Genomic DNA, 19,510 nt, shown 5'->3' with positions numbered 1-19,510 from the left:
ACGAAGCAATTTTTAAAAATCTAAGCACATGGCAAGAAATCTAGAGTGATGTCCTACTGTAAACTAGTGCATGTGAATGCTACAGCTGAAGAAGAAAGATGAAAATGTCAGCATGCAGTTAGATAAAAGGCATAGTGTTTTAAAAGAGATGTTCAGTGGCATTAATGTACTTCTGGGATTATTTAGCATGTGTGGCTTTAGTCAGAGCTTTATGCAGTATTTTATTTTGTATTCATAAAATTGGCTGTGCCCTTTTTTGTGTTTTAGGTTCTCTGGCACCTGGACATTTTTCGCCGCAGTTTCCGGCAAATCACAACCCACAAATGTATGGGCGAATCTTGCATCTTCTGTGCTCTTAAGGTAGAAGTTTGAAATAAACTAAAAACAATTTTCAAAAAAAAATTGAACAGAAATGTTTCTGATATTTGATTAATATCTGTAGTCAAACTTGCAATTGGAAATTTATGAGAGCAAAGGTAAATCCAGTGATGGGCCAAGACACTCATAGTACTGTTCTTAAAATATGCTCAAGCCAATAAATTGTGAAAATAGTGTAGATAAAGTTTCAAATACAAAGACTTCTATCAATGGAGTGTGGCTCATTTTGACCCTCCATGTTGTTTGAAAGATTAGTTTAGCTAGTAAAACATGTTTTCTTTATTTTTTCTAATTTATAATTTGGTTTATAAATACCACACTGTATACAGTTAATATGCACTTCAGAAGTTACCTTTCCTTCAGAGCTACTTTAAATGTCAGCATGGAGGAGGCAATTTAGCTTTAAGACTTTCCATTAAAAATTGTTGATTCTGTACAACTAAAAGGTATTTTGTACTGTAATGATCTGTTTTAAAAAACAACAGTTCTGTTTGTAAATGCAGATACAATAACTGACTGCCATAATTGCTGATGGGTTAGTAAGATCTAGATGCTAGCTCTGATTCTGAGTCAGTTGTACTATCCTGCATCTTGATTTGTCTCTATGCATTAATTTTTAGTGCTTCTGGTTTTTTGTGCCCTCCTTTTTAAGTTTTGCTACTTCAAATCCACGACTCCCTCCAAGCTTGTTGGGAGAAATGGATGTGATGCAAAAATGATGAAAATACTGGCTTTAATCTTTCTAAGCAGTGATTTTTCTTTCTGAAATTGGTATTTAAACATTTTCTTAAATCACAAATGGGTTGTAAAATCCAACTAAACATTTAAATTCATTATGTGATAATTATTATGTCACTAATTCTGTGTACTTTAGTGAAAAGGACCGAAGCATGTCTTATAAATATGGCAAGATAGAGCAAGATTTAAATTATGATCATCTGAAATTCGCAGACAATGTTTATAATAACTGTTTTGCTATGGTTAAGTGACTTTACAGGTGCTCTGGTAGAGACAGGCTTGAAATGTGTTAGCTAGTGATTTTTTTGGCCTGTTGTTCTAGGGTTTTCCCTTGCAAAGGAGTAGCAAAGAGGAGACTGTTAAGGCATGAAAGATAAGTATTTTCCTTCTGAAGGGAAATTTGTCTCAAGACCTATCTGTTGAAATTATGAGACAGGGTGGTATTTATAGCAGTATCATCAGAGGAGGATATAGCAGTGGGTTAGGAGCAAGATAGCATATTTGAAGTGAGAAATGCTGCTATCCAGACAAAGAAAAGATGGAGTATTAAATATATACCCTTTTTTTTATAGGGAAGTGGCAGGACTTAGGTGTGATCTGGTTTGAGTTCATTAAGTTTAATGGGATAAATAACGTGAAGCTAATTCTTGGATCATGCCCTTGAGGATTGTTAGGTGATTGTTGGCATTGTTTGGTAGCTGATATGAGGACAGGAAGAAAAGGATTTAGGAAATTATCATTTAGGTAAGCTTTTGCTCTTTCTGGGGTTTAGCCTAACAGCAAGATATGGCAAAGAAGCACTAAATCAAACAGTTTCTGCCATTTGAATGAAAGTAGACTAGGCTCTGAGGCAGATTTGAGAGGTTTTAGTAAAAAGATAATAATTAAAAGTATTTTCTGAATGAGAGTACTGAAAAAGACGTCAGGGAAAAAAAGATGCTTTAGGGAAAAGGAGAGGGTGGACCTTTGTGGAACTGATATTGAATTATAAACTCTGGACAAAGATGCATCTAGGATTAGCAATACCAGTATGAGAGGGCAAAGCACTGCAGTAAGACTGGAAGAAGACAGGATATCTGGAATATATGTATTATATGTTGACAAAATCCTTGCTTTTGATGTCTTGCTGAAGCATGCAGTATGCTATTATAAACTTGGAAGTGACAACTAAAGTGGCAGAATTCACAAATTGTATGCCTGCAACCATATGCTTATTTTTTAAATTAAGCAACCTTTGGAAAAAAAAAAATAAAAAATTGCTACTCTCTTCTTGCTTCCAGATATCAGTAAAGATTTTTTGTTGGTTCCCAGTCTGAAGCTCTTAACAACGCCAGGCTTAGCCAGAAGGTGTTACGACCCTTAGTTTCCAACAGTGTTGGAAACCAGCCTTGGGCCATATCCTCTAGTACCTTTACATATTTTAAAAAACTTGAATCTGGTTGTGTGCAGAATTATAGCTCACAAAACTGAATGCGTAATGAAAAACTCTGAAGAAATGTGTAAACAAGTAAATAATTATCTGGACAAGTATTTCTGAGTATGAGCAGTAACCTGTGCTTGACAAAGTAAATAAATTAATTCCAACTGGCTTTAATCCAAACCAAAATATCAGGGTTTTTTCTATCTACATACAGTCTTTTCTTCATGGAAAATTTCAGTGTGTTCTATCCAAGCCTATTCCAGAACCTGCAGAAATTTTATAGACATACATTGTAAAATTATACAAGAGAGAAGAGGTGTGGAAATTTGTTAGAAGTTATGTAACTGTTTATTCTTGGTTCCCTTTTGAGTAAAACAACTCAATTTTGTTTTTCACTGAGTAATATTGTGACAAGTTTTCACATTTACTAACTTGTGTAAAATGTTGGTGTGTACATAAAGATTTGAAATATTTTCTTCATTTTCATGTTGTTACCAAGTCAAATAATACTATAAAGGTGAGTAATAAAGGCTGTAATTTAATTCTAAGTTGTGACTGCAAGCCTCCCCTCAGTCCCCCCCCAAAAAACAAACAGCAGAACCATAGGTTCTTTTGCTTACATGCAACTGAAAAGGTAGAGATAGCAGGTACGATAAAGGTGTGCACAAGGGATAGTCCTACACTGTGGAGATAACCACATTCATCTTCATGAACTCTTTTGGCAGGCAGTTAAAGAGAAAAGGTGTTTACTTATTCTCTGCTGCCCTCTGTATCAGTGATCACAAACTGCTCTTTTTTTTCCTCCTGTAAAAGTCTTGCTGGCTGGCGCATACTGTGTGTAAACTTGGCTAAGACAAATGGGATAAGGTGCTTAAAACGCACCTGGTACTGCAAGCATCACCAAGAGCATGTTTTGTGTCCCAGTGAAGCAGGATCATCCCTTGCCTTCCATTCTCATCTCTTCCCCTGCCTCAGCCCTCACAACGACTGCTTTGGAAGCCTTTAACTGTTGTCCTGCCAGGGTAATGCCAGCTTAGCCTCCAGGTCTTTGACATCGTCTTTCTCTTGAATCTTGCCTTAGGCTTTGCTAATATGAGGGAGAAGATATGACTGGATCCAGTGGGAACACAAGAATTTGGAGCTCTGTACCATGCGAAAATCTCCCATTAGGGTCTGGGAGAGGTAATTAGCCTTGCATGCTGTCAGGTGGATCTGCCCAAAATACCTGTCCAGACCAAGCAAGGTGGAGGCAGGACATGTTTACTGTTCTCTGAAGCATGCTGGCATGTTCACATTCCAGCCTCGTCTGGAAAAGGGGCAATACTTTGAGGGGAAGAGTCTACCTCAGTGTCTCTGACTCCATTCCAGGTTCCCTTCACAGGATAGCTGATACCTTCAGCAGAGAGGATTTATGCTATTCCACTACTTTGAACTGTTGCTCTAAAGATGACATTCTCTTCCTATTGGCTTTAGAGGAAGATAGTCTTCACTAAGCTAAATTTAGCCTTTGAATTCCAACACCAAATTTGTTTCTTCCAGTTTCTTGGCATGCTGCAAGTGTTTCTAGGGATTCTGATGCCATGTACAGTATTTACTGTAAATGCAGAACTAGCTCTATAAATAGTATTTGTAGTTTTAGATTACTTTTTATAAAACGAGGGATCACAGGACAGTGGTGTACCACATTGAAGACATCCATTGCACAAATACTTGAAGTGATTTTTAAAACTTGATTTGCCAGCTGACTGTGTGGCTACAAAATAAACCTTGAAATCATTCCAGACATACCTTCATTACTTATTTTCAATGAACCTTGCATCATTGACTAGAAAAACACGAGGGAGAGCTGCAAACTCTGTGTTGGAATCCCAAACACTGTTGCTTAAGGTGTGGCATTTTAAATTACTATTTTTTTTTTTCAGTACACAAGCTGTGTGTACTTACTGATTACTCCTTACTTATATGTGGTTTCCCTGCCCTAACACTGGAATAGCTTTTTGATTCATTATTCATGTTGAAGTCTACTGTGTTCCGTTTTATTTTCCTTTTTCTAGAGCATGACTTTACTTTGGTGTTTGTTTATCACAGCTGGAAGAAGGCAGGAAGAGGGAAATCCGTCCACTGTACTGAGCATGCCACAGAGAGTTTGTTCTTCCAGGGATTGTACTGGGTGCTCCATAGTGTCAGGATATAGGACAGAGTGTTTTTTGTAGATTGCAAAGAAGAATGTTCTATTGATAAATTCCAGTAGGTCTGGTCTTTTCTGTGATTTAGTCATGTGCAACAAAAGCAGGAAGAGTGCTAGTTTTCTGTTTAGAAATGATGTAGTTTTCTAGGGTGAAAATTGAGAACAATAAGATGTTTAGAATGGTTTAACAAAATGGAATGATTATAGTTTGTGGCTCTAATTAGCCACTTGATTGAAATGGACAGATTTGTTATGAAAAGTTCATACATTGTATGGTTGAGACAGTAGTATGTTGGTTGCAAATATTTCATCCTCTTGTTTTGTGCTTTTATCCAAATCAGGATAGTATTTCCAGGTAAAACACTAGTGAAAATACATAAAATAAATACTATTGTTTAAACTTTTTTTTTTCTTCAGTTAGCACTTGCTCTTAACTGCCTGACAAAGTAGCATCAAGTACAGTCCTCATGAGTTGTCAGACTGGTAATTGAAGCTTCCAGATAATGACTGCCTCTTTAATCTTGATCAAGCAGTTAATGATTTGTCACCTAGTTGATGTGGACACTTGTTGATTTGGGTTTCGTTTCCTGACACCCTCCTAAATAAAATTTGCAAAAAGTATATTTTTGTTTTATTTTGGTAGTGCCTGACTTTGCAGTCTGTATTGGACTTACTTTAATGTTTAGGGCACAGTACAAGTAAAAATTGAAAACAGACTGTTAATGAAAGGAATAATGGAAATCTAGGTTGATTGTTATCAGACTTTGAGGTTTGGGAAGAGATCCAAATACAAAATCCAAATAGAGATAAAATTATTTGCACACTTGAAGGTGAATATTAAACGAGGAAATGTGGGGAAGAATAGTGAGCTAGTGGAAATACGGTGGGTGGAAGCTGGTGTGGTTGGATGGGAGAAGAGTGGTTTTAGCAGCCAAAAATGTAACTGAAACAGGTTGATTCACTGAGCAAGAGGCTGCTTCAGGAGAAGTGTGATGTTCTGGGTGAGAGATTAGGTACTGTAGATGAGGGCGGAAAAAGCCTGGTGAATGGAACGGAGTAAGAAGGGCATGCTATTGAAATGGAGAGAAATTTTTTAAAAAAATAAATACTGTCACAGTTGGAGTCATAGCAGGGGTATGTTGAGCAATGAGAGAAGTATGAAGATTGGCCATATTAATATTTGTAGCTTTTACTAAAAGGTAGAATGTTAATGTGGAAAGGTGTCTGGGGGGAATGTGTTTTGTTCTTTGAAAGAAATCATACACTTCTAGAGCTAGAGCTGTAGTGATAATCCAGATCCAGAATGAACTTCTGCACTATGGTAGAAGATAGTAATTAGTTCTCAGAAAGGATAGAACTCACATTTACAAGAAAAAAAAGAGTAATATGTTCATGTCTATCAAGTCTGGGGTTTGTTTCATCAGTATAGTTGGATATATTTTGCAGATGTCAGTTAACCCCAAATAAATCAAATATTTCTTTCCTGGGAGAAAATGGATTCTAAACACTTAGAAGTAACTTGGAGCATATCTCATAATTTGCAGATATTTCAGCTTTCAAATCTTTAACATTGAAAACAACTCCAAAATACCAATCCCATTAATTACCTCAAAGAATAAGTCTTATCTTTATTCTCTAAACAAATGAAGAACAGCTTGTGTTATGATCATGCATGTGAATTTTAGCAGTCTGAAATAGAAAGGTTTTAACTTTTATAGTTTGTGTTATAAATGTTCCTTGTCTCAAACCTTAGCTTGTTTTCCTTTGAAGCTTGAGGTTTTTTCAATCCCAGTTCCCAAATTGGAAGAGATTATTTTGGGAGACCACTGGCTCTGCAAGCCCTTGTTTTGATGCATGTCAGAAGCCCAGACCTGTAGTAGAAAAGACACAAAGCTTCCAGTTAAAAAATGAGTAAAAATTCTTCTGAATGGCAATAAGCCAAGTGAGGCCCTGCAATAAATTGTCTGGGATGGTTAAGGAATTTCCAGGCTTGGATGCCTCTGAGAGCAAGCTGGTGAAAAGGTCACCTGTGTAATTGTATTCCATCTTGATTTAGTACTTGGGGAAGAACTAGATGCAAGAAGGTGCACTTTGGCAATATATTCCTCTTAAAGAACGCTTGTGCTTCCTAATTCTGCTGTATCTGCTACTTTTTCCAGACCTTCAAAGGTCTGTAGCAGAGGGGATATGGAGGGAGATGGGCTTCTTTTGTATATAGACCTCAGGAATGCAGTGTAACCAGAAGGCGTACTTCCGATCTGAAAAATCCCTTGCTCATGCTGTTCTGTTTTGGCTTGTGGGATTACATCATGCCAAGAATAGATCATCAGTGTAGAAATCCAAGTACTGCTGCTAAATCAATATTAGTAATTGCTCAGATTTTATGTTAATATATGGGCTTATCTTTTTCATTATGCAGCTTTGATTTTAATTACTGAACACTGGTAAAATAGGAGAAGCTTACCTTGTTCATGGAGTTTTTAGCAGTGTTTTTTAGTATTGTTGTTGCTGTTAGGGGTATGCTCATTTGTGTTGGAAAGTATCCAATGAGAGAGATCATCAGTGTGGTGAATACGGTAATGAGGTTTTCACTAACTTCAAATTCAGGTGAAGAAGTTAGGAAAAGAGAACAAAGTTTGAATGTTTCATATATAAAGTTCTTATTAAGTTCCAAAAGTACTTTGAGAAAAGGTGTCATGGAAACTCCTGGGGCATAATCAGCAGGGCTTTCCTGGTCTGCAGCCAGCTGGCTTTCAGACCTGTATATGGAACAAAAATGTTAGTGATTAACAGTATCACTCAAGGGCAAGACCTGAAATTAAGGAGAGGTCTGACTTAGATAACTTAAAGTGATGAAACTGCAGGAAATGCCACGCCTGTCCACCAAAAGGCTGAGAGACAAGTAAGACCTGTTCTGAAAGGTGAGCAAAGAAGCTATCTTGAAAAATAAGGGAAAGGGGAAACAACCCCACCTCCCCCCAAGAAACCCCCAAACTCCCACCCTAAAAACTCCAACCAAAACCCCACAAAAACCAGCTCTGTCTGTGTTCAAAGTGCTTTTGACTCCATTTAAGGTGCTTTTGGGGCTTCTTACAAGCTCTGTGTTCCAATGTGCTCTAAACTGTACCCTGCAATGACAAGATTTTATCTGTTAGATAAAAATGCACAATTACTCACTGGTTTTGAGATATTTTGTTTGTTCTAATCTAGGTAAGACTATATGTATGCTAAGTCATTACAAATTTAAGGAAACATTTTTCTTTGTAGTATTGGGATTTCTTAATCCTTGATTGTATGTATCAGAATTCTTCACAGAATTACATTACTGAATTATTTCTGTTCTGTGGACGTGGTAACAAATTTCAGTTTTCTGATGTTGGAATTTAATTAAAGGGTTTTTTGCTTAAATTGTGAAAACTAATTTTTTGATAACTTTTTGATATTTTGATCCTGTCCATTCCTGGCAATGGGGTTGTGTGCCAGCTGTGAAAAAAGAACCTCAGTTTCTAGATCTGTGAAGTGAGATTGGTGACAACCAGCATAAACACATTTCTAAAGCACAGTCACGAAGTATTCTCAAGTGCTTTTAAATTATTTAATGTAAAGTGCTGAAGCAGGATGGAGTTATATTTCACTGCTGTTTCTAAATTTTTTTATGTCCACTGAAATGAGGAAATATATTAATAAAACATGAAACTTGCTGTTATCAAAGTGACAGATATGGGAATCGAGGTTAAGTATAGAGGCTTTGTCAGTCTTTTGGTTTTTATATATGTATATATAAAGGTAACTGAGAAGAGGTATTGTTTGTAATTAATGAAGTGTGAGACTTACTACTTTATATCCTTCTCCTCGCTGCTACTTTCCTCATCGTTATTTCATACCCTAATAAAGGCAATATTAGAAGATCTATGATCTTCAGTGTAGGGGGCCCTTACCCATGAAGGAGCATCATAGCAACTATCAAAATGAAATAGCAGTAAAGAGAGACTGGGTAATTTACATTTGTATTAGATAATATGTCAACATTAAATGGTACCATTTGTACAGCCAGAAAGGGCAGGGGCACGGAGATTGGTTTGCTGCCTGTGCAGTGACAGCTGTGTTCTGCACTCTTGCAGCTTCTGCAAAGTGGCTGAGATTGCAGTTTGGCAGACCTGCTAGTTTACTTGCTCCTTTCCTGTTAAGAAACAAGTAGGAACAGTTAAGGAGAGAAAGATTCAGATTAATTTATTTCAAATTAATACATATCATAGGTATACTGGGGAGAAGCTTTTTGTAATTAAGGGAGAAAGTGATACATGAATCGCTACAAATTTTCAGTATGGATTTGAAAGAAAACCAGACAGGCAAACCAGTTTGAGGCCATCTTTCTCCTTGCTAGTGTGAGTATAGAAGTCAGAAAACCCAAGTGGTGCTCAACTGAAAAAGTTCCTTTTTTTCCTCTTGCAGTAACAATGGAGTTTTCTGCAATCTTTAGGGAAATTGTGAGGAAAGTTGTATAGGAAAGGACAAGCAGAATTCTGAGATTGACATTTCACACACGTGTATGTGTTTATGTATGCACACCAAATAGAATTGGGTTTTATTGGAAATATATTAAACTTCCAGGCATAAAACAAACACTTTAAATGATAACATGTCTTTTTAGAAGTACTCATTCTTGCAAGTGATTACCCAGGTGACCTATGAGTTACAGTTACCAAAACGCAGGTTTGTGACAACAAGTGGATAGTGAGTTGCTGTTCATGTTGTGCCTTTTTCTCTTCTGCATGCTGACCTAAAAAATAATCTAATACCCACTTCTTGGACTTACTGGAAGGTAAAATCATTAAAGAATACTAGCAGCAGGTTGTGGCTGTTTAAGGGCTATGGCATTTGTAAAGAGTTGTTTGAAATAGGAAAGAAGGTGGCATGTGTAAGAAGAAAGCTACTGAGGTGGGAGTGAAAAAGTGAACTGGAGAGGGAGAAATAGGAATAAAGAGTGAAGAGGCTTTGGTGTCCACTGCATTTGCTTCAAGGAACAAATTTGAGGAAGATGGAAGGAGGATTGGTGGTGAGGGAAATTTACCCTTAAGCTCCCCACCCTCCCTGGAATATGTGAAAAGAAAGAAAGGAATACAGAAAGGTGGATATGATTTCAGAGGAGGAATTTTTAGGATTTTCATGTGTAGTCCTTGTACAATACAAATATCTATGTGTTGCTTGATCAAAGAGTGTTAAAGTTCTGTTGTTTGTTTTCAGATAAGTTGAATAACGTTTTGTAAATGCAGTAACTTTAATTCTCTTTTTATTTTCTTACTAGAGTATCTTCAACCAGTTTCAATGTAGCAGTGAGAAGGTGCTGCCTTCTGATGCCCTGCGCACTGCTCTAGCAAAGACATTTCAGGATGAGCAACGCTTCCAGCTGGGCATCATGGATGATGCAGCTGAATGTTTTGTAAGTATAACTGAAAGATGGTTTGACGGGTGTAGATGTGACCTTCTACTACACAATTGGTTTTTATCCCCCCCCCCATTTTTCTGCTCCCCAAATTCCAACAAACCTTGCATGTTTGGCCTCTAAAAGTCCACAGAGAGATCCTCAAGCTTGAAGTTATCCGGTGGGAAACCAGTATTTGATTTGAGTAATTGCTAATGATTTTGAATTTGAAACATCAAACCCATTTTAGGGTTACTTTTGCTGTCTCAAGTGTGTAATGAATGTAAATAATTTTTAAAAATTGCACTGCAAGAACAACCCAGGATTCACCTCAAAATGGTGAAGGGAAATTTTGTTTGCCAGTTATTCTGAAATCATGCTTTTACAAATTCCAGCTAAGGGAAAGTGAAAATAAATAAACCAAAGACGACTCAACACAGTTGTTTATGTTTGTAAGTTGAGGTAAGCAACAGTAAAGCGGATAATTTTCAAATATTTCTGTTGCTGGATTTGTAATCCATCTGGCAGATTTACTTTTTTTTAGGATGGTTCTCTCACCAGTGTGTTTGGGAGACTACTTCTGCACAAATCCTGCATCCCTAGGTTTACTCACCTGCTTTCTTTTTTGTATTCAAAAATGTCTCAGTATCCATTATGTCAAGTTTTATTCTTACCCACAATTCCTCCTTTTCCTTATTTAGTCTGCCAAATTTCTTTAAAATAATGGAAGAGGTATTTTTTTCTTGCTGACCTATTGGTTAACTCCCCTTTTAAAAAATGATAGTGTCCGTAGGATGGCCCAACTGTGTTGGTGTTCTCCTTGGTTGTTAACAGAGATGTTCATTCTTAATGAAAGTACAAACATGTTGGATTTACTACTGCAATGTCAAACTTCTCTCAGGCAAAGCACCTATCAGAGGGGGTTCCTTTGTATATACTAAATCTTTCATTTCCTCTGCTTACCTAATTTGACTCTTGCAGTATGAGACATCACAAAAATGGGATAAATGCATTTGGCTGTTGTTGTTTTTCTCTTAAACTCAGTGGACTGATAATGGCTTATAACTCAAAGCATCCTGTGTTTGTAGAATACTAATATATTAAAATAGTGTAGTTTAATGAGCTCTCTTAAAATGGAAGTAGATCATACCAATAAAGCCTCAAAGTGAAATAAATTACATTTATTTCCTATACAGGACCCCCTGTGAGCACAGTCTGTGCAGCCCAGCACTTGAACAGAGTTCTGTATATAGCAGAACATGGGATCTTTAGGTGTTTAGTTCCTTCCTTGAGAAACCTAATCTAAATAGCCCATCTTGTGCTGTGAGGAGTCCCCACAAGCGGGTTTGTTAAGTTAACCATATTGGCACAAGGACAGTTAAAATTTCCCTTTTGAGGTTAAGCTTTAAAGCAGAGATAGTTCTATAGTTTTTCACTTAGTTAATCTTTTCAGCCCTAAAGGCAGAAGTTTAATATAATTGGCAGAAGAGCTTATATTCTAAAGTTCAAGGAAAATTGTACAAGGAGGTCAAAGCTATTTTGACTAATAATTAATCTCGACCTGCTTATTGCAGGCCTATAAACCATCCGGGCAGCTTGTAGTGATAGTGAAAAGTGCGCTGCTGGAAGAGGTGTCAGTAGATTTATGACACCCCCAGATTAATGTTGGCAAGAGTTGGAGGAAAAGAGGTCTTAGAACCAGAACTCCTGGGATCTTGAAAAGAGATGGAGTTGTGTGAAATATCTAGAAAATGAACAATTCAGTCTGCCTCTTCATTTACTAGTTTTCCCTCTTTTTTTGTAGAATGTAGCTTATTTGCCGTATTTCAGAATCCTTGTGAAATACAAAAATAGATTCAGGTTACTTTGCGTTAATGAGACGTTAGTGGCAACCCAGCGATTTTAAAACTACAGAGCTACTCTGCCTGTTACATTTGGTCAAATCCACTGATGCTTGAGAATTGGACAGAATAATCAGTGACAGAACCTTTAGCTGTTCTAGTAAATAAAATGAATTTTTATCTGTCAGAGTTTCAGGTCAGAAGTGGTAGCCATTTTCTTTCATATCAAAGAAGTGCCAGCTTCTTTGTTTTCTAAGTGTCTTTCTTATGTGGGGAAGAAGAGCAACAACCATTTCCCACGTCAAGCAACTTCAAAAAATGTACAGAAGCCCTCTGTCTTGGTAAATAACACTACAATATTATTGCATCTGACATAGTTTTGTGATTTATATTTTAACTTTTGTTTACATCTGAAGTGGTGAAATGCTTTTTTTTTTTTGCTTCTCTCTTTGGCTAGGAGAACCTGTTAATGAGAATTCACTTCCACATTGCAGATGAGACAAAGGAAGATATTTGCACTGCACCACATTGTGTTTCCCATCAGAAGTTTGCAATGACCTTGTTTGAACAGGTGAGGTAATAATACATGCTTTAATACAGATCACCAGTTCTCAAGTTTCATATTTTCATTCCTAAGACATTCATTGCCATGGTAAAGAAGATACAAGCAGAAGTGTTGCTGTGGAAATACTTGTTTAATCTTGTCAATGTATTACATTTTCTTTCTTTTTAGTGTGTTTGTACCAGCTGTGGTGCCACCTCTGACCCATTACCTTTCATCCAGATGGTACATTATATTTCCACAACCTCACTATGGTGAGTTGAGAAGACAACTTCTCTTTTTTAAATACTGGTATTGCAGTTAGGTCTTTACCTTCACAAAATTAAATGTCCAGAACATCGTTTAGTGAAAGCTGGTGGAGTTTTGATAACTATGATAAGGAACATGAGGATTTAATGGACCAAAGGATAACAGTTTAGGCATGGATCAGTGTATCTACTTGTTTATTATTCTGAGTCTGACAACTGTAGTAGGAAGGACTTATGTACATTTCAAAAGACCTAAGTATGGGAAGCAGGTGAGTTAAGAAGCAAGATAAGAAAACAAAAATTATGCTGGAATGGACCTCTGGACTTTCACTCTGTCCCCCTGTTGGAAGCGGGACTAACTTCAAAGCTGGATCAGACTGCTTGGGGTTTGTGCAGCTGAGTTTTGAAAACATTCAAGGGCAGAAATTCCATTACTTTTCTGGGCTGCCTTTTTCCAGTGCTTAACTACCTGGTGTGAAGGTTTTTTTTCCTTATATCCAGTCAGAATTTCCTTTTCTGCATCTTTTGCCTCTTGTCATTTCTTTATTCACCTCAGCAGAGAGTCTGGCTTTTTTTCACCTTCTCTACCAGCTTGCTGCAGTGTTGCTTCCCAGCCATTCAGTGTCTGGGCAGTACTGCTGCACTGGGTGTTCTCTGTCCAAGGTGCAAGGTTTTATATTTTCCTGTCATGAAGCTCCTGTCAGCTTGTTCCTCCAACCTGTCAAGATCCTTCTGGCTGGCAGCAGTCCAGTTTATTGTCATCTGTAAGCTTAAAGTGGGTGTATTCTCATTCATCATCCAGAGTGCTAATGAAAATGTTAGATAGCATCAGCCCCAGTATTAACCTCCGAGGAACATAACACTTAAATGACTGCTGTTTGTTTTGATCCTCTAAGCCTGAAGGTCCAGCTAGGTCTTTGTCCACATCATATTCTACCCATGCAGTCCACACCTCCCAGTTTGGTCACAAGAATGCTGTAGAAGGAAACCTTGCTAGAGATTAAATGGTACTCACTGCTGTCACCTCCTCAACACAACCTGTAATTTTATGGTAGGAGATAATCGAGTAGGTCAGGCATAGTTTGCTGTTGGTAAATCTTTGCTGGCTGCTCTGACTCGCCTTCATATGCCTGGAGATAACTTCAGAGGGGGTTTGGTCTGTCATCGTCTTAGGTACTGGAGCAAGACTGACCAGCCTGTAGTTCCTCAAATCTTTCTTGGATGGATATAGCTCTTGCTTTTTCTAGTTATTGGGGAACTCCCTTGCTCACCATGACCTTTCATTAAAGGAGATGGTGCACACAGCAGTAGCTCTACCTCTGTAGTAGTATGTTCAAATGAATGCTAGAGAAAGTTGTCTTTTAGTAGGTGGCTACTCAGTTGAATCTGCTTAAATCTGATCAAGGCAGGAGTCTGTTACTCTCTTCTGTCTCAAAACTTTGATTGGAATGAAAACTTCTCTTTGTTTCTTGTCCCATATGAGACATGTAGTTATATAGCCTGAAAAAATTGTCTTGAAAACTGCTGGTTGCTCTTCTCATGCAGATCTCTGTAAAAAGCTACCACTTTACAGGTGCATCACTGGTTTTCTTAATGCAGTATTATCATGGAATGTATAGTAATTCACTCTTAATAGTTATGTGGTTTTTCCATACAACAATAGTAAATATAAAAAGTGTTATGCATTTTAAGGTTGCTTTCATAAAATTCAAGTGAAACATATGCTTAATGCAGATTTGTGTTTTTATTTTATTATTCAATGTTTGTTTTCCATACGTTCTCTGTACTGAAGCAATCAAGCTATTTGTATGCTGGAGAGACGAGAGAAGCCCACTCCAGATATGTTTGGAGAGCTGCTGCAGAATGCCAGCACTATGGGAGACCTGCGAAACTGTCCAGTTGGTATCCTTAGCTTTCCTTTTGGGGCAGGGTGGGCAGGACAGAGGAGTTTTACTAGAGTATACTTTTAACTTACGAGCATGTTCAAAGTTTAGCTCATCATGATGATGAAAAGGATAGGTAAGACAGTTTTCTTTGCATTTGAATTCAGCACATATTGGTTATTCAATGAAGGAAGGGAAAACTATTGAGGTTGAGTGCTTCTTTGACTAGATTCAAGTAGCGACACCAGGAATAGACATAGTGTTTGGATGGAAATCAAAATGAATGTTTCAGAGAGTTATAACCACAAAAAAAAAGGTAATGAGGGGGAAAAAATTGGAAATACTTAAATTGCTCCCAGGGGGTGGCCACACAATCCATTCCTAGAATCATAGAATCATTAAGGTTAGAAGGGACCTTAAAAATCATCAAGCTGTTCCTGTTCAAGCCTGTGTTGCTTCTTGAAGTTCCTTTCATATATTTGCTCTTCAGCTTCAACTGAGAGTTCGTGAGGCCTCCAGCACTAGAATTACATGAAATTATAAACATGCTGCTTTAATCCTATGTTGGAATTTCTGGAATCTTACAGAAAAACAAAACAAAACAGAAATAACAAAGAATTTAGAGGCTTTATCTTTTTATAGGAGATTTCTGTATGTTGACAGTGTTTTGATTAGCTAGACTTTCTAAAAAGTTCTGACGGTTCATCTCAGTTTCTCTGGTGATTATTTCTATAGAGGGTAGTGTACTTCATCTGTAATAATAGCATGAGAAAATAAATTGTTGTTTATCATAAAATTTTTTCAGCAGTACCATGCAATGGTGGATAGCAGAACTTTTGTACTAGTTGTTTTGCCTAGATAAGCTTCCATTCAGCTTCACTACTACCTTTCAGTTGGAATAAATTGAACTGTTGACCAAACTGCTGTACCTGCATCATACAGCCAGAATGTTGGTCAGAGGGAAGAGAAAAGGACTGCTGCTTCTCACATCTAGAGAATATTCTGACAGTGAAGGGCTTATAGGCTACACAGTGTATCTACAAGAGCTATGCCAAAACTAGGAATCATCACAGGAAATTTGGGGGAGTTTTTGTTTTTCTGAGAGAGGTTTGCTGTTCAGAGTGTGGGAGATATTAGCCAGAAAGTGTAGGCTATGGTTGTTATGAGTGGTGACTGGAGTTAAACCACTTTAAAATTACTACTTAGGTCCAGTTGATAGTCACAGGCTACTATTATTAAAAATGTTCTGTTGTGCTGTGCTGTAAAAATGTGACAAAATTCAGCTGAACTAAGTGCATGTATCAGTTGGGTTAAAAAAAAATTAGAGTTTGCTATTTTGTTCTACCTTTTAATTGTATTATGTTGAGATCCAGGGCTTTTGAAAAGTATGCAAGAAGAGTTATCGAAGTTTTTTACATATTAATTAATAGGTAGGGCAGGAAACAGCAGCATAGTTACTTCTTCATGTAATGCTACTGTTAGACACCTCACAGTACTCAGTGAAGCAATACAGGCTGTAACAGGAATGTCTTGTGTGCCTGTTCCCTGGGGCCAGTGTAAGTATTTATGTCTTACTCTCTTCACTTTCTGTAACTAATAACTCTGAAACATTCTATTTTGGTCTCCATTGAACTTTATCTTCTTTTTTTGGAATATCAGCAATTACTGGCTTGCTTATTTGAGTAAAAAAAGAGAGATTTGTTTTTTAGAAGATTCATGAGTCCAACTATTTAATAACCAAAGCATGGCAAATTTAATAGAAAGACATTATTTTTCAGGGTGAACTGCTGTTTAATTGTGACATAATCAGTTGGATAAATTGCTTGCCAGTACTTTCTCCCCCTTCCTTTTTCTATTTGTGAATTTTTTGCCATTGAAACTTAGCTAAGGGTGTCCTAAAAGACATGCAAGGGTAGCTTTTTGTCAGGATGCCATATTCCTCCTGTCTTGCAGAAAATGCTGATAATAACTGGTAGTTATTTAAGAAATAAAAAATGGGAGGGGAAAGGGAAACAGGAAATGAGAAATGAAGAGCTGCTGTGGGGTAGTTAAGTACCTCTTATGCTCCTGATTGTCCAGCTGCTGCTCTCATATTTCTGTGAACACTGACTATCCTGTCTTAAGGTGAAACACTTGAGGTGCCTTGTAGAACAACCACCCAATTTTAACAGCAAAGCATCACCTTGGACGTTTTTCTGACACTGTCATGTAAAGCATCAGTCTCTATAAATACAATTTTTAATCTGACATTCTGATTAAAAAAAAGTGAGCTTTTTCTCCAGTTCCTAAAAAAGTTTTTGGAATATTTTCTTTATCCTTGCTTATCTTTTTAAAATAAGCCTACTTTTGCACTATTCCTTTTAATCATTTTCAGTAAAGCTTGTGAATACCAGTCTTGATAACACTCCTCATCTGTGACATAAAAAGCACATCTTTTGACACTGAGCATATTATACCTGCTGTGTATATACCACCTCTTTGGAAGCTGTACTTTTTGAATTTATACTTGTTAGTACCTCACTCTGATTTATAGTAAGAAAAGGATTATATTCAATGCTTTGTTTTATTTAAATCCTCAGAGTAACTGTGGGGAAAAGATCCGTATTCGTCGTGTGCTGATGAACTCTCCACAGATCATCACCATTGGCTTGGTTTGGGACTCAGATCACTCTGATCTGGCTGAGGATGTGATTCACAGTCTGGGCACTTGCCTTAAGCTGGGAGATGTGAGTTTTTTTGTATTTTGACACTGCCTACAAACAGTCTTTCTCATGGTAGTCTATAGTAGCAGACTGAGGAAAATAAAAGTCACAGCCTTTACCTTTTCAGTGTCCATAGAGGAAATAGAGGGCAGATCCAAGGATCTGACCTGTTTCTGAATGCTTCGTGTGACTTGTGAAAGTACTAGTTTAATTGCATATCCTCAAATTTCTAAAATGACTGAAAATTAAAAATTACTCCAGAAAGCACAGCTTGTCTGAATAAATCATATTTTCAAGTGCAAGGAAGTTCTGGGTTGGGGGTTGTGCTGGTTCTATGACAATACATACGTACTCTTTCATTTTGAAGAAAAAAATTATTTATATTACTTTTGAAGGCAAAATGTAGTTAGGGGTGGTTTGTTTCTTTAACTTCTTAAAATCCTCTTCCAATTGAAGTGTGTAGTCATAACACTTAAGAGTTATTTATAATTGAACATTCTCTGAGAGATGGTGTCTTGCACTGTATGATTGATTGATAGATTAAGTAGTGTTTTTGTTCTAGAAGTTTGTCCCCTAGAGGATTCGCTTATTCTACATTAGCTGATGCTTTAGAGCTGAATTATTGGTATACCAAATTGTAGCTTTGAGGTATTACATTAAAATTATATATAGATATAAAAACACATACACATATAAAAAATATGCCTCGGCCATTGCACAGGGTATCAAAATTAGTGCAACTTACTGGAAATGCGGTCATGAAACAGTGTGGCCCTTGCATAGTAAAGCAGTAATGCACTAAAAAATTAATCCTGTGCAGTTTTAAATAAAACATGGCCAATTATTCAGAAAACAGTTTTTTTCTGTGTGCTGAATTCTTTTGACCTACTAATGTCTTAAGTTCATCTTTTATGTGGTGGTGTAATAAATTTGTCTTAAGTCAGAAGAAATGCCAGCTGATTACTGTCAGAACTGCTTTGATTCTACAAAACAAAGGGGAATTAATGTTTTAAACAGTATCTGATATAATCAACAAACATGACTCAGAGAATGCAAATTTTCAAACTGTAACCACACTTCAAATTCTGAGGTGTTATATCATTGTTGTAAATGTCTTCCTTAAAGTACAGCCACAGTCTCCAAGACTTGCTAGGAGTCTCTTCCTGATTTGTGTCACTGGATTTACTTAAACATTGGTTAATTACCTAAATATTTATTCTATATTTTTCTCTACCTTTTCAAGTAATAACCTGACACTTCTCTTTACTACTTGGAGGGCTTCAAACATAAAGCAGTATGTAAAATTCTGGGCATTTTATTAATTTCTCCTTTATTTTTTCTTATCTCTCTTATTGAAGCTCTTCTTCAGAGTAACTGATGACAGAGCAAAACACTCAGAGCTGTATTTGGTAGGAATGATCTGTTACTATGGAAAACACTATTCTACCTTCTTCTTCCAAACTAAAATCCGCAAGTGGATGTACTTTGATGATGCTCATGTTAAAGAGGTGAGAAAATAATGTTTAGAAAAATAATGTTAGACATGTGTTAGCTTTTTGTGTGTAGATCCATACTGTTTTTTACAACTTTTGAGAAATTTTGGCTGGTTTTCCTCTCAAGATCCATAACTTTGCTCCTTTTTCTGCAGGCTCAGAAACTCTATTCTTAGTTACGTTCTGTTGGACATCAGACTTGCTTTTGTACTGTTGTTTGAAAACCTGCAGTTTACTTGTGCACAGAGCTAACATACATCTCTTTCCCTTGCTGACTAATGGAATATCTACTTAGTGCCTGGTTTTTGGGTTCTTTGTCAAAGTATCTAGATGTCACTCTTCCGTAGTGGTTGCTGCCATCAAATTTTCTGCTTTTTCTGTTAGGGCTTTTTTTTTCCCCACCCCTTTTTGCCAAACACAAAGTCCTTGACATTAGAGACAGCAGTGCTGGAATCTTGGCACAGTGTTATACTTCCCATTAGTTTGTTTGGCATTGTTTCATACCACTGTCCTTTTATTCCTTCTAGTCATGGAAGAGACTAGATGAGAAAGGAAAACTTTCTCCTGTAGTCATGCCAAGCACAGCCTCAAAGGGAAAACTCTAATCCTTACATTTGTTCACAGTCACATTTCTC

At 37.0% G+C, this 19,510-nt stretch overlaps 1 protein-coding gene across 12 annotated transcripts in view; it reads left to right on the top strand.

The window, feature by feature from the left end:
- Positions 1 to 19,510, top strand: part of USP54 (ubiquitin specific peptidase 54) — a 98,045-nt gene that overhangs the window by 50,451 nt on the left and 28,084 nt on the right. For all 12 annotated transcript variants that reach the window (XM_051617452.1, XM_051617453.1, XM_051617459.1 and 9 more), the window contains 7 exons: positions 268 to 360; positions 10,030 to 10,164; positions 12,445 to 12,558; positions 12,721 to 12,803; positions 14,590 to 14,695; positions 17,260 to 17,406; positions 18,741 to 18,890. In XM_051617452.1, the coding sequence (XP_051473412.1) occupies positions 268 to 360; positions 10,030 to 10,164; positions 12,445 to 12,558; positions 12,721 to 12,803; positions 14,590 to 14,695; positions 17,260 to 17,406; positions 18,741 to 18,890 (828 nt within the window). The remainder of the gene's footprint in view (positions 1 to 267; positions 361 to 10,029; positions 10,165 to 12,444; positions 12,559 to 12,720; positions 12,804 to 14,589; positions 14,696 to 17,259; positions 17,407 to 18,740; positions 18,891 to 19,510) is intronic.

The sequence above is a fragment of the Apus apus genome, chromosome 4 (assembly GCF_020740795.1).
Source record: "Apus apus isolate bApuApu2 chromosome 4, bApuApu2.pri.cur, whole genome shotgun sequence".
NCBI classification, from domain to species: Eukaryota; Metazoa; Chordata; class Aves; order Apodiformes; family Apodidae; genus Apus; species Apus apus.
The sequence above is the reverse complement of the archived record's forward strand: the minus strand, read 5'-3'. Positions and strand labels throughout refer to the sequence as shown.